General features: G+C 43.3%; 1 protein-coding gene across 1 annotated transcript; it reads right to left on the bottom strand.

The window, feature by feature from the left end:
* Positions 1-22: 22 nt before the first annotated feature.
* LOC141576348 (histone H2B type F-M-like) lies at positions 23-3732 on the bottom strand. Its single transcript, XM_074359286.1, has one exon. It carries the CDS (start codon positions 2466-2468, stop codon positions 2040-2042), a length of 429 nt encoding a protein of 142 aa, XP_074215387.1. The 5' UTR covers positions 2469-3732; the 3' UTR covers positions 23-2039.
* Between the last annotated feature and the right edge of the window lie 9738 nt (positions 3733-13470).

Genomic DNA, 13470 nt, shown 5'->3' with positions numbered 1-13470 from the left:
TAAAATCGCTGGTCATGAAAAATGCGTGTTTTAAAATATCAAAAGATTGTCTGCCTGAGAAGAATTGACTGGCTACCTCTGAAAGGACTTGAAAAGTAATTTCAAACACCACGGACTTAGAAAAGTGAAATGTGTCTGAAAACTTGTGTTTTGCAATTTCTGTACTAAACACCAGTCCCCATTTGTATAGTTCAATGTATGCTTAAACTGGGATACTTTGAAAAATATAACAGGGGTAGTTGATGGCTGTGTCTGCTCCCTCGCTTCATCTATCTATTGCATATCACACACAAGATACTTCTGAAATTGTCCATAGTGCACTCGCGGGAGAAGGAGAAGAAAATGGGAAATGAAAGTGATACAAAGCTAATTTCAACCTTACAGAACGCTATAAATGCTGACCTAGAGAAAGCACTAAACGTGGGTTCAAGAAAAAGTTGGATTTCTGTAGTTTCTCTAGGTTTTAGCTCATGATTTGACTGAGAGTTACGTTCATCACAGCTTCGTACATCCAAATCAACGGGTACTGAAAAGTTTTTTTTTTTTAAACATATTTATTGAAGTATAGTTGTGCCAATATTATATATTTGTTTTGGATTTACAACATAGTGATTTAACAGTTTTATAGAAGACACTCTGTTTAAAATTTCTACAAAATAATGAAAATATTTCCCTGTGCTGTTCAGCTTTTCCTTGTTGTGCAATTACAAGGTGCAAAATGAGCCCTTTAAAATATGATGACACCCTGAGTTCTAATGAAAACCCACAGTAAGTTTCAAAGGATTGAAATCCCACAGTGGGTGCTCCCTCCACCAATGTACGAAGCTAGAAATTAAATTAAAAGGAAAGGAATTGGAAAATCACTGAGTACTTTGAAATTCAGCAACATACCTACAGAGAAACGAAAGAAAAAGAAGACAATGCACCAGGAAGAAAACATAATGCATATTAAATTAAATTAATATCATCATAGGCATTAACACTGAAATCACCTGAGGTCGAGGAAGGAGGCATCTTAGTTCGCTTAATTGGCCGACATCCCCCTCTTATTTTGATGCCAGGAGATAGAGACATGTCTCACTACCAGATCGGGAGGCCTAGACTTAACTCCCCATGGTTAAATGCAAGTCGTTGAAGGAAAACCTTCAGGGACACTATCACACCTGCTTCTCCCTCAATCTGCAGGCCGAGTATCACAGGGAGCCTCTTATAATTTCGGTCCTGGTCACCCCACCACACTTTGGGCCAATTGCTGTGCCCCCAAGGGGTGCGAGTCCCTCACTGGCTGCTGCTAGTGGAGACTGTGGTTGCAGCTGGTCTCATCGGACGCTCCCAGCATCTGTGCAAAATTGCACTTCAGTGAAGACTCTGGCTTCAAAAGTGAAAAGTTATGGGTGCAAAAAAATAGCATCAGATCATTATAAATTAGGTAGAAGAGAAATTTCCATAGGTATGGCGCTTGAGTCACCCAGTGAGTCTAGAAAATTTGCTTTATCTCTTTTTACGCTGTGTTTGGGTCCTATTATTTCACGTATTGAATGGCATTGAGATTTGAAGTATGTTGAAGGAGTGTGAATGGGCAAGTTTGATTTTTATATCTGCTACCGAACTTTCTCTGTCCCTATTTCACACATTAAAAATCCTGGATGATACTGCTACATCCACGGGGAAGAATGACAACCTAAAAAGGCAAATTAAATTGTTAGGGAGATAACTTTGGCAGTAAAGATCCCTAAAAAGGCTGACCTAGAGATATAACTAATAGAAATGACCATTTAGGAAGGGAGGACGTGCAGTATGATTAAGAAAAATGCACGGGTTTCCATGGAACCCATGGCTCTACAGACGTACACTCAAGTGGAGTTGATAAGGTTCATAATGTTTCCCTCAGGGAAGAAACGCTTTAAGGATGAATAGAGTGGCACAGGTCGACAAACCAGAGTGGCTCGGACTTTTCAGTGCCACAGGTCTTTTCCCGCCAAGTGAGTGGCTCTGAAAAGAGCCTTTGGCTTGCGATGCTCAGGTGGTCCTGAGGCAGCTCATTCGCACAAGATGTACTTGATGAGAGCGTTAGTGCCCTTGGACACGGCAAACTTGCCGATCTTCCCAGGCAGCAGCAGGCACACCGAGGTCTGGATGTCTTCGTAGGTGATGGTGACGCGCTTTTTGGAGCGGGCCAGGCGCGCGGCCTCGCTGGCGATGCGCTCGAAGATGTCCTTAACGATCGAATCCATGACGCTCACGGCCTCCTGCGAGAGGCTCAGGCCTGTGTGCACCCGCTTCAGCACCCTGCGGAAGTAAGTGGCGAAACTGGCGAAGTCGTCTGCTGGGCGGCGGCGGCGGCGTTGGCGGCGCACGGGTGTCTTCTGCTTCGGCGTCTTCTGCTCTGGGCTCTTGCACTCGGCTTCTTTGGGCTCCCCGGTGTCCACGATCTCCTCCGAAGTGTGGGCGGACCGCGGCTCAGCCATGTCGGAGTGTCTCGCCTCCCCCACAGCTCAGAAGGAAGGGCAACGGCAGCTGCGAGGACCGGTTTATCAAGCCTGCCTTGCCTGACGTCACGGCCAATCTGCAGATCTGATTGGATAGGATGCGGGGCAGGGAGCCGTGTCGCTAAGGCAGGCCATGTCACGTGTCCTTGGTTGCCCCGCGGCTTGGCCGCACATCAACCAATCCGAGTGGCAATCTGGTGACCTTTAAACTTTCCGTGACCCCCACCAGGTGACCTGTAAACTTTCCACGACCTCCACCAGAAAAGCTTTGCAACACGCAAGTTCATGTCGAAAAATGACATCCGTTCCCCTCAGCTGCTTTATGCCTGCCAGTTATCCGCGAGAACTTTACAGAGAGGTCAAACCCACGTCTCCTACGCGGACGGAAAATCACTTTGATCTCCCTGAGAGGGTCTGACCTCCGCAACCCAAGTGCGTGACGCCTCAGAATGACTGGCCCCCTGGGGGCCATTTGACTTGCACCCAGAACCTGCTCTCTCGGCGGCTGAGTGCGCGGCGGTGGCTTGAGGAGGAGCTGTCCGACTCGGTGAGCGGAGGGCGCCTCAAACTCGTAGACACGACTGACCAGCTCTTACCTGCAATTCTTATCAAAACCTTCAGTGAATCAGAAGAAAGAGAACGGCAAAACCGCATTCTCCACAGACGGAACCCTACAAAAGTGGGATACCTGTACAGAAATATTAAAAATATTTAGTATTTGCCAAATTTTTAATCGTTTTGTAAACATTCCCTACGTTCCCCCCAAATACCACACGTAGTTGATTTGCTGAAAAAACTATGAGCTCTCAGTTGAAAGGAGCTATTTTTGTAATTCCTTAGAAACCTTTAGAGTGAGAGGAAAATAGTCAATTAAAGGGAACTTTTTAAAAAATTAAAAATATATTCCTTTCAAAAATCAGTAAGAATTCAAGCAAAACACATCTTTAACGTCTTTATAGAGAAATAAATTACAGATATTGAACCAAAGAGGACTTAGGAATAACTGAAGAACTAGAAGTCTTCAATGAGCTATGATCCTAATGCTCATGCTCCCAAGTGTCCTGTGGGACCTTCAAGAAATGAACGGTTAATTCTACCTCTAATAAGGTAGCTCCCGTCATGAAAGGAAAGATTCTGTTTTTTATTACTAGAAACTATTATATGAAGACAAAACCATGGAAGAAAGTTTGCAACAGGGAATTATTTGGACTGTGATGACGATGATAATGTGAACCCTAACGTTTTCGGAGGACGCCCTTGTGGTTACAAATTCTAAAGCAGATATTTTCCCTCACCCAAAATCAAGGACATGGAGTAGAATTCTTTGGGGATGGGGGGGGGCATCTGCCTTTTCCATTAAGAAATGTCCTGTTTTTCATTAACGGTGCAGTCATTCTAGTAACTACATTTATTAAAGGTCTCAGTGGACTACTAATTTCTGTCACTTTTCACACATAGCTGAGCGTTTTAATGAATATATACGAATACTTTTGTCAAGTTATTTTTCATGTTTTAAATGGAAAATGTTCTCATTTTCTTTTCCATTTATTGAGCAAATTAGAAGGGCAAGTGACCCTTTAAACTACTCTGCAACCTAAGAGACAACTGACCCTCATACTGGTGCCCTGGAGGTACCCCTCCATGGGTGTGTCCAGCAGGACAGGCAGACTTTTTACTTGTCGGCTCAGAACTCTCAAGCAGCAAGGCAGAAGTTATGTGTCCTCTTAAGGATTAGTTCTGTAATGGACATAACGTCACTTCTCCCATACTCCATTGATCAAAGACATTACAGGTCTACCAGAGTCAAAAAGAGGGGAAAACAGACAGGACTTTTCCGTTGGAGAAGCGTCCAGGAACAAGCAGCCTTTGTGAAGTCAATGAAAGGCATCATACAACACATGCTTCTCGAGATGCTGCTGGGTGCTACACACATGAAATATCCGTAGCACAAAGTCCTGGTATCCTTGCACCTCAGTGTTAATCTAAGGAATACTTTCCCACTTTATTCACTGCTATATGGGTGACCGCAGGCATGCAGTGAATCCCTATAATCCAGGGCAGAGTTTTCACTCTAGTGGCATGAGTTTTCTGACCATTGTAGGCATTCCCTCCCACCCCTGGGTCCCTGGACATAGAGACACCGACATACAGATGGACAGAAAGGAGAATGTATCAAATGAGTAAATGTTAAAACAAACTCTACCAGAAACTGATCTCAATATCAGATTTATTTTGATTTCCACATTAATGATCTTATCTCCAAACAAGATTATATCTGAGGTACTGGGGGTTAGGACTTCAATATAAGAACTTCAGGAGGGCACAATTCAACTTATATGTAATATGAAACCTGAACTGTGGATCGGCACATATGCTGCCTCTTCCATCATATTGATTATTCCAATTTGGAATATGGATTGTTCCATATTTCCAATTAAGAGAAAAAAGGTGACCTCATTCATCCTCTTTGTACTCAGACTATGCATTGCTTAATTTATTAATAATTTTTTTCTCATTTCTAGCTTCCTACCTCTGTGAAGAGGGAAGGTAACTCTGTGATTTCAATTCTTAGAAATGGTTGATGATTTTCTTTAAACCCCTAATTAGTTCAATATTTTAAAGAATGGTCTTTGTACTTTTAAATTAATTTGTAATCTCCCCTGTGAAGAATATCACTTTGAGCCAAACATAGAGACACAGTCTGGATAATCTGCAAAATCACAACTTTCCTTGAGCCCATCAGAAGAGGGATAGGAAAGTCTAAGAGAGGCAAATCTATTTATCTTTGGCAGGACTGCACTAACTCAAGAGAAAGGGTGTGGGCAGGGCAGGGTACTAAAATTGCTTTACTAAGTAGTGCAGGCATGAAGGAAAGCAATTCCTGATCCAGGACTGTGTACAAACCTGTTTGTTTCTTGTTCTGTCCAATGTGGAAGATCTCTGATGAGCTACTATACTTCAGAGTTCTCCTTGGGATCATTAGAGTAAGGATTTAGGATAAATTCACTCTCCTCATGAGGGTCATTAGCTAAAATTATTCTGAAATATTAGAAAAATGTCACTAAAGAATTTGAAAAAAAAAAAAAAAGATTTTCTTCCCAAGGAGACTAGGAAAAATGATCGTGAAATCAACTACAAGTAAATCCCTCTGAATAGTCCTCCGAGATTGCCATACAGATAGGGAACAAAACTTTGAGAGCCAAAGGCTCTTTGGAAATCATGCTCATTTTCAAAGATGGAACTGTGAACCAATTTGAATGCACAGCATTTCATAAGTCCTTTCATTTCCATCATGCTCATTACTGCTATTTCAAAATCCCAGTGTTTGTCCATATGACGTACACATGTTTTGCCAACCTGGATCTTGCCTACTAGTCTCCTGCATATTGTTTTATGTGAGAACTTATTTTTAAGAAAATGAGTCCTTTAGGACATTTTTATAGTTTTTGTGTGTGTTTTGCACCTAAAATTTCAGAAACCGAATAAAAGCATTAGTGAAACAACATTTAAAATGTACCATACAGACAGCGAAGACTGGGAGTGCAGGGGTGAATGACTGATATGAAATCTAGGAGAGAGAGAGGAAAATGAGTTTTGATGTGAAGACTGGAAGCTGAAGTGAGTACATTTGATCATTTACTCAGAAGGTGATTGAAGGTAAAGGGGACCTGATGAGCAATTATTCTCTAACGGTATGGTTAACAGTAAAGACTAATTGAAGCAAGGTTCAAACTTCCAATTTTAAAACAAAGAAGTCCCAGGGATCTAACATACGACATAGTGGCTGCAGTTAAATACTGTATTGTATATGTGAGTGTTGCTAAGAAAGCAGTTCTTAAAAGTTCTCATGAGAGGAAAAAAAAATTTGCATAATGGGTCTGGAGAGTGAAGACCGAGGGCGCAAGGGTGAGTGGCACCTATAAAATCGAGAAAGTAAAGGAAAAATGGAATTTTGGGTATGCGTGTAAAGATGCGGACGGGGAACGCGGGATCGTGATTATTCCCTTCAGTGGTGAATCGAAAAGCAGGGCACCCAGAGCGCAATCGCGATCTAACGCTGTTGTTTATGCAAAGGTGAACTTGAGCGAAAGGAATCGCAGCTTAATCAACAAATTATAAAGATCAACGCATGGGACACAGTATTGATAGGACCGATATATGCCATTCGAACTCTTTTCTCCACTACCTAAATTATGGAATTCGCTTATGGCTTGGATCCGAACACAGCAAACGAATAACTAAATCAAAAAGTTCAAGGAGAAAATTCTGTTACAGACTCGAATCTACCCGGAAGAAACTTAACTTTCTAACTGAAGGTACCAGGCCGACTTGTTCAGGACACCTCTTGCAACTCTTTTCCAGGCTTTACTCTTCCGCTATTGAAACCGCAAACCTTCGTGATATGAGGCTCGGATGATGCGAGGTCCAATCAGAGAAGCTCAAACACCATCGGCTCGGAGTCAGCCAATGAGAGACCGGCACCGGAGAGCCACAGCCATTGGTCCGATGTGCAAGCCGGTTTCCTGGGCTGAACAAGCAAGTGCCTTGCTGGGATGCTCAGCCTTGAGCGGGTATCAGGTACGATTATTTGGCTGCTCTTTGTTTCTTTGCTTGATTGACTGTATGATTCTAATGGGGATCACTTAAGACTGTTCTGTTTGCTGCCTACAAAATATACACTTTGCTGATGTGCAAAATGCCAGAGCTTGGCTTTCTCGAACAACACGAAACTAATGTCTCCTGCATGCGGAGGCTGGAAGTCCACATCAAGGTGTCAGCTTCTTTGTTGCCTTCAGCCTCATGTGAAGAAAGCAGCTGTTCCAGGCCTCTCTCCTTGGCTTGTAGACACGGCAGAGACCTCCCTGTACTGGTTCCTATTTTCCCCCCTCCGTGCGAGTCTCGGTGTCCCCATTGCCCCTTTATATATGGGCACAAGTCATTTTGCATTAGGGCCCATGTAATGAGTATATGTTCCCTTGATTCCGCCAATAAAGATCCTATCTCCATAGCAGATCGTGTATGAGGTCGTAAGGTTTAGGACTTCAGCGTGTGAGTTTTAGGGGAAAAGAATTCAACCCACAGGAGATACGAATTTTGAGTGAGCGGATCTCCTGATTCTTCCAGTATAAGAGGACACTGATTCTTCTCACACTTAAATGCTGGTGTCGTGTTCACTAGGAGGAGTAGTTCCAGGTTTAAAGCCTTGCAACACATATAAGCATAGACTATGGACGGGAAGTCCTACTTGAAGAGATTTTCTGATTCATCAAAGCCTCCAATTCCCTGAGCAATCCAGAAAGTTTTGAGTTTTTTAAATAGTGTACCATGTTTTAGCTATTGCTGCCTGGTAAACCACCTCAAAACTTAGTGGATTAAAGCAGCATGTATTACTTACCATGTACCTCTGTGCCATCTGAATGCTCCTCCTGATCTTGGTGGTGTTTGTGTGAATTCTCATGTAGCCTTCCTCTCTTTCTTCATGGCCCCTGGTACGGTTCATATCACACCACTTCAAAATAAACAGTTTACAGGTCTCTTCTCTGTGTGTCAATACCGATGTTGGCTCATAAGCCATGCTTTTACATACTCATAAAGAAAAAAGGGAGAGGACACTGGTGACTACTCATGGGAAAATAAGGTGACCCTTCTCATGCAATTTACCTCAGTTATTTGAACAGTGAATAATTTTATTCATTTTTTTAACAAAATTCCTGACTTTCCATCTTTGTGAAGAGAGAACATGCTCTTCCATTTTTCCCTATGAATGCACTATTTTTGCTGCAAACACCAATATTTATTCAGTTTTATTTCCTCTTCCTTTTACAGTTTTTAAAGCGGGTGTAAATGTCCCTATTGATTAGGCTGGAGAGCCCTGAAAAGGATGTGACTCTCAGCCAAGCCATGAGACAAAATATGGACAAACTACAGAAATCAAAACTTTTCTTCAGGACCTGAGAGGAGGGACAGCACCATCTAGGAGAGACAAAAGAGAAAGCCTACTTAAACATTTCCAGAACCCCACAGGCTCAGGAAAAAAGAGAGAGCAAGCAAGGCAGGACATGAGAGAGAAACGAAATACTCTGATTTCTGTGCCTCTGGAGGTGGGAGGCAAATTGCCTGATGGAGGAGGCCTGGAAAGCTCTTCTTGTTTTCCCAACCAATGTAGGAGAACTCTGATGGGCCATTACCCCTGAAGAACTGTCTTTGGGATCCTTAGCCTAAGAGTTTGGAAGAAATGAACCTTTGAATGGAATAGTAATTATTTTTATTCTTGAAGATCAGAAACATCTCATGAAAATATTTGGCAAAAGGAATTTGATTCCCAAAGAGACTAGGAAAAACTACCACCCAATCACCTGCAAGTAACTCAGTTTGTGTGGTGACTTGGGAACTAAAGTTTGGATGAGAAGAGCTCTTGGTAAAGCTCTGTGCATTTTCAAAGACAGCATTATGGGCCAGTTTGAAAACACAGCACTTTGAGTAAGTCGTTTATTTTCTATCACACTCAGCGTTGCAACTTCAAATTGACAGTGTTTGCACGTGTGACATAGAGAAATCTTTCTCGAACTCGTTCTTGCACACTAGTCTCATACACACTGACTTCTGTGAGTAGTCATTTCAGGAAACTTACAACACTAAGATATCTTTAATTGTGCTTGGAGGTTGTGCACCTGTAAATTCAGAAATCAAACAGGAGCAGTATTAAACAATGTTCAAGATGCACCGTGACTGGGTTGTGAAGACTGGGAGCTCAAGGGCGACTGACGCCCTGGGAATCGAAGGAAGACAGGAACGACGGGGTCTGATGTTGAAGAGGATGAGGCCAAATAAGTACATGTGCTTACTCACTTCAGAAAGTGATTAAGGGGAAAGGGCACCTAGTGAGCAGTCATGATCTAACAGGGTGCTTTACTGTAGTGTCAAACTAAGGGAAAGGGCTTATGGCTTAAATAGCAAATGATAATCATCAACTCAGAGAAAAGAGAAGCAATAGGACAAAGGTACCCCATTCAAGCTTCTTCAACATTACTCGTGTCGTGGAAATCATTTGCAGACATAAGCGAGGACCCAAACACAGTACTGAAATCATTAAACCGAACTGTTCAGGAAACAGTACCTACCCAAGGTGGGGGGAAATGAAGGTACTAGTCTGACTGGGTCAGATTTATCCTTTGGTTTTTTTTTTTTTTTTTTTTTTTTCTCTCCAGAGCACGGTCTCTTGTGTTTGAACACGGAAAGCTTCACGACTTGCAACTCAGCATCGTGGGGACGCTGGATGCGTCCAGAGCAGCCCAAGCGTCAATCTGGACCGGCTCAGCCAAAGAAAACCCTGCTACCCCTGAGGCACGGCCATTGACTGAAAGTGTCAACAGTTGTCCTGGGCTGAATCAAAAGGAATCTTTATTCTATGTTCAGCCTGGGAGATTGCGGGGTGGGTTAGGGATGGGATACCTTGCCCTTCAAGATTATTAAAACAATTTCCTTGAGTTTTAGTGGGATGTACACCAGAGCTTTGACTGGTAGCATTCTTTGATGTTTAAAAACATTTTTATGGGGAGAAAACAAATCCAAATTTCAATTCTATTTGAAGGTATGATTTTAGCGCAATTTCTTCCAGGAAATATGAATTTTGCTTAACTACACTGCATTTCATCACGTTCCTAAACTGTTGTATCTGTTAGTTCTTTCCTTAGGTCAACCTTTAAGGGGGTGTTTTTGTTACAGAAACCTGAATCCCATCCAGAGACCAAGCGACACTCGGAGGGTTGGAGAACTCTGGTTTATTATGCTGGCGGACCCAGAGGAGTTAACACTCCCGGCTCTGGACCACGTCTGTAGGTTTACACAGGCTTTTATATGGTTTTTGGTTTTGATTAAACTCATGCCATATGCAAATGAGGTGTTAGAAATGGACCAACCAGGAGTGGGCTTTTGGGAACCAAAGGGATTTTGGGGGTAAGTTTCATTTACCTAGAAGCAAGCCGTTTTATAGAAGCGCAAACGTGGTAAGGCAATGGCCCTGCCTGGGAGGTCTTGCAGGCCCCTTTGTGGGTTTTGCCCCTTTATTTTCTTTTGCTGATACCTTTTACACTCTGATTCTCTCACGAGGGTACAGTGGCTTTTTCCACAAGTCCTTTTTTCTCAGATGGTCACACGGTGCAGAAGCACGTATGTGAATCCCTCTGGATTCTGTTGGGCCGTATATTAAGGAGATTTTCAAATGCCTAAAGTAATGTCAATCTACTCTCCACTTTTCAGAAAAGTTATTTTTCATTTCATTTTGTAGTCTATGTTAACATGATGTAATGAGTTTTTATTATATTTTTAAATGATTTTTAAAAAAAGAATGAACATTTCAGTTGTAATGTTTTGTAGAAGAAATATTGGCAGATATAATGCACGTAAAAGATTTTTGGGTCCTAACATATGGTGAAAAAGATAGAACACGAATATAGGTATGTTCATGTATGACTGAAGTATTACGCTGCGCACCAGAAATTGACACAACATTGTAAACTGACTATACTTCACTAAATATATAGAGACAGATATATACAACTATATATACACACACAAAAAAAGATCTTTGGGTCCCTATTGATTTTTAGATGTGTAAAGTTGTCTTGAGGCCAAAAAGGGTTCTAGATTTTTAGGGATTTGTGGTGCCAGTAGAGGAATTGAAAATAGCCTCCTTTTCAGTGGTTTTAAGCTTTTTCAAACTCACTATCTAATATTCAGCAAGACTTGGAAATCATAGTGTCGATAGGAAGCTTTCCCATCATCTTCCTCACTCTAATAAGAATGACAGTAGCATTGCATCAACAAACGCGATCTAGAGCTTTCATTTGTGGCCTTTGTGTTCCCAATAACATCTTTGATTTCTGAGCATTTTAGGCAACATGACATATATCAAATATTCACTTAAGCCATCTTAGCAACTTTCGAAATTAACATGATTTTTAATGTTTCGTTTGCTCATATAAATCACAGTAATAGATTTTCCACTATTAGATCACGCTAGAATTCTGGGAAGCAAATCCCTTCCTCCTGGGTAGGTTTCCTTGGCCATTATTTAGGTCCTTTCCTATGCAGACTCAAGAGCACAATCACCAGTATGATAGAGCTCTGATTTATCATGACGTCTGCTTCCTTGGTCCCTTGCTTCCTTCAACTGTCCCCTAAGCCATACTGCGTCTTGGGAGCGTCACTTTCCCAGAAGCAGCCCAGGCCCAGCACTTAGCTGGGCCCTGCACTGTGGTTTAAGGCAAAACAGGGGCTAGGGGAGTGGGCTTGACCTAATAAGTAACCTTTCTTTCAGCTGTTCCTATCTGAGTCTCCAACGCTCTGCACGCCTCAGATTTGAGGCACAGCTGTGCTGAGAAGGCAGCTGTGCTCAACCCCACTTGCTCCCAACAAGGGAAGTTCTGCATTCCAAGCATTCCTCTACCCCTGTTTCTTGACCACTCCAGGACCAACAACTGGAATGTAGTGAGAATGTCCTCCAAAGCTCACTTATAGTTTGTTTATTCCTTACTCCATCCTACTCCTCCCTGGTCGAACTCCACCCTCACTCAGGGGAGCTGCAGATCATGGCCCAACAGGTGTGTGAGCCTCGCAAAAAGCCCTGATGTGTGAGCCTGCTTGGCCTCTTCATAGGTAAGGGGATCGTACGTTCTCTTGTCCAATCCATGCAGACCCTTTGAAGAGTGAAAGGGCCACTGTGAATAATTGTGCTGGGACAACAGCAAAACCAGGATGTGTGGATACCATTTAAGGGGAAAAGAAGTGGGGAGAGAGTGAGGATATCTCTTGGGGCTTGGGAATTTGCAGAGCGCAAAGCTTAGTGGGAATATGAGAGTGCACCATCCTTTTCATGATTTGTTCTCTTCAGAGTTCTGGTGCCTTTGTTTTCTGGAGACAGTGTCGAGAGGCTGCATGAACAGGGGAAAGAGACACAGCATGGGGATAGCGTCTGTTTGGGTCCTGTAACTGCTGTGAGCTAGTGAGACGAGGCTTTACAGCACGAGTGATTAGGGACAGGATTGGCAGTCGGATTAGACCTGGGTTCACACTCTAGCCGTGTCCCTTACGTGCTGTGGTGCTTTGGGTAAGCGACTTGTCCTCTCTGAGCCCCAGGTTCCCCCTCTGTAGAATAGGACCTACAAGATTGTTGCGAGGATTCGGTGAGATAATACAGACAGAGGGCCCAAGGAATGGAGGCTATGATTATTCTCAGTGCTGAGATTCATGCTGTCAGGCAACTCGAGGGGTGGGGGTACGATTTGGTGCCCAACAGCTGTATGGACATGCTCTCCTGGCTGCCTTGGCCCGATCTGTTTGCTTAGGGCTGACAATGAGATAAGGGTGGATGACCTTTCCCTCCGGAGCCTCCCATTAGTGAGGCGGCAGAGATAACGCGGCTCTGAGTTGCGATGGGAAGTTGCTAGGAAGCAGTTGGGAAGTGCCTTGCTACCTTGCTGGCTTTGGGCATTGCTGACTCAGGGCTTTGTGGGCCAGCTGTTTCCACTATTAAATCACGGAGGCGGGAAAATGGGAACCGGTACAGGGATGTCTCTGCCATCTCTACAAGCCAAGGAGAGAGGCCTGGAACAGCTGCTTTCTTCACATGAGGCTGAAGGCAACAAAGAAGCTGACACCTTGATGTGGACTTCCAGCCTCCGCATGCAGGAGACATTAGTTTCGTGTTGTTCGAGAAAGCCAAGCTCTGGCATTTTGCACATCAGCAAAGTGTATATTTTGTAGGCAGCAAACAGAACAGTCTTAAGTGATCCCCATTAGAATCATACAGTCAATCAAGCAAAGAAACAAAGAGCAGCCAAATAATCGTACCTGATACCCGCTCAAGGCTGAGCATCCCAGCAAGGCACTTGCTTGTTCAGCCCAGGAAACCGGCTTGCACATCGGACCAATGGCTGTGGCTCTCCGGTGCCGGTCTCTCATTGGCTGACTCCGAGCCGAT

Source organism: Camelus bactrianus, chromosome X, assembly GCF_048773025.1.
Source record: "Camelus bactrianus isolate YW-2024 breed Bactrian camel chromosome X, ASM4877302v1, whole genome shotgun sequence".
Lineage (NCBI taxonomy): Eukaryota > Metazoa > Chordata > Mammalia > Artiodactyla > Camelidae > Camelus > Camelus bactrianus.
The sequence above is the reverse complement of the archived record's forward strand: the minus strand, read 5'-3'. Positions and strand labels throughout refer to the sequence as shown.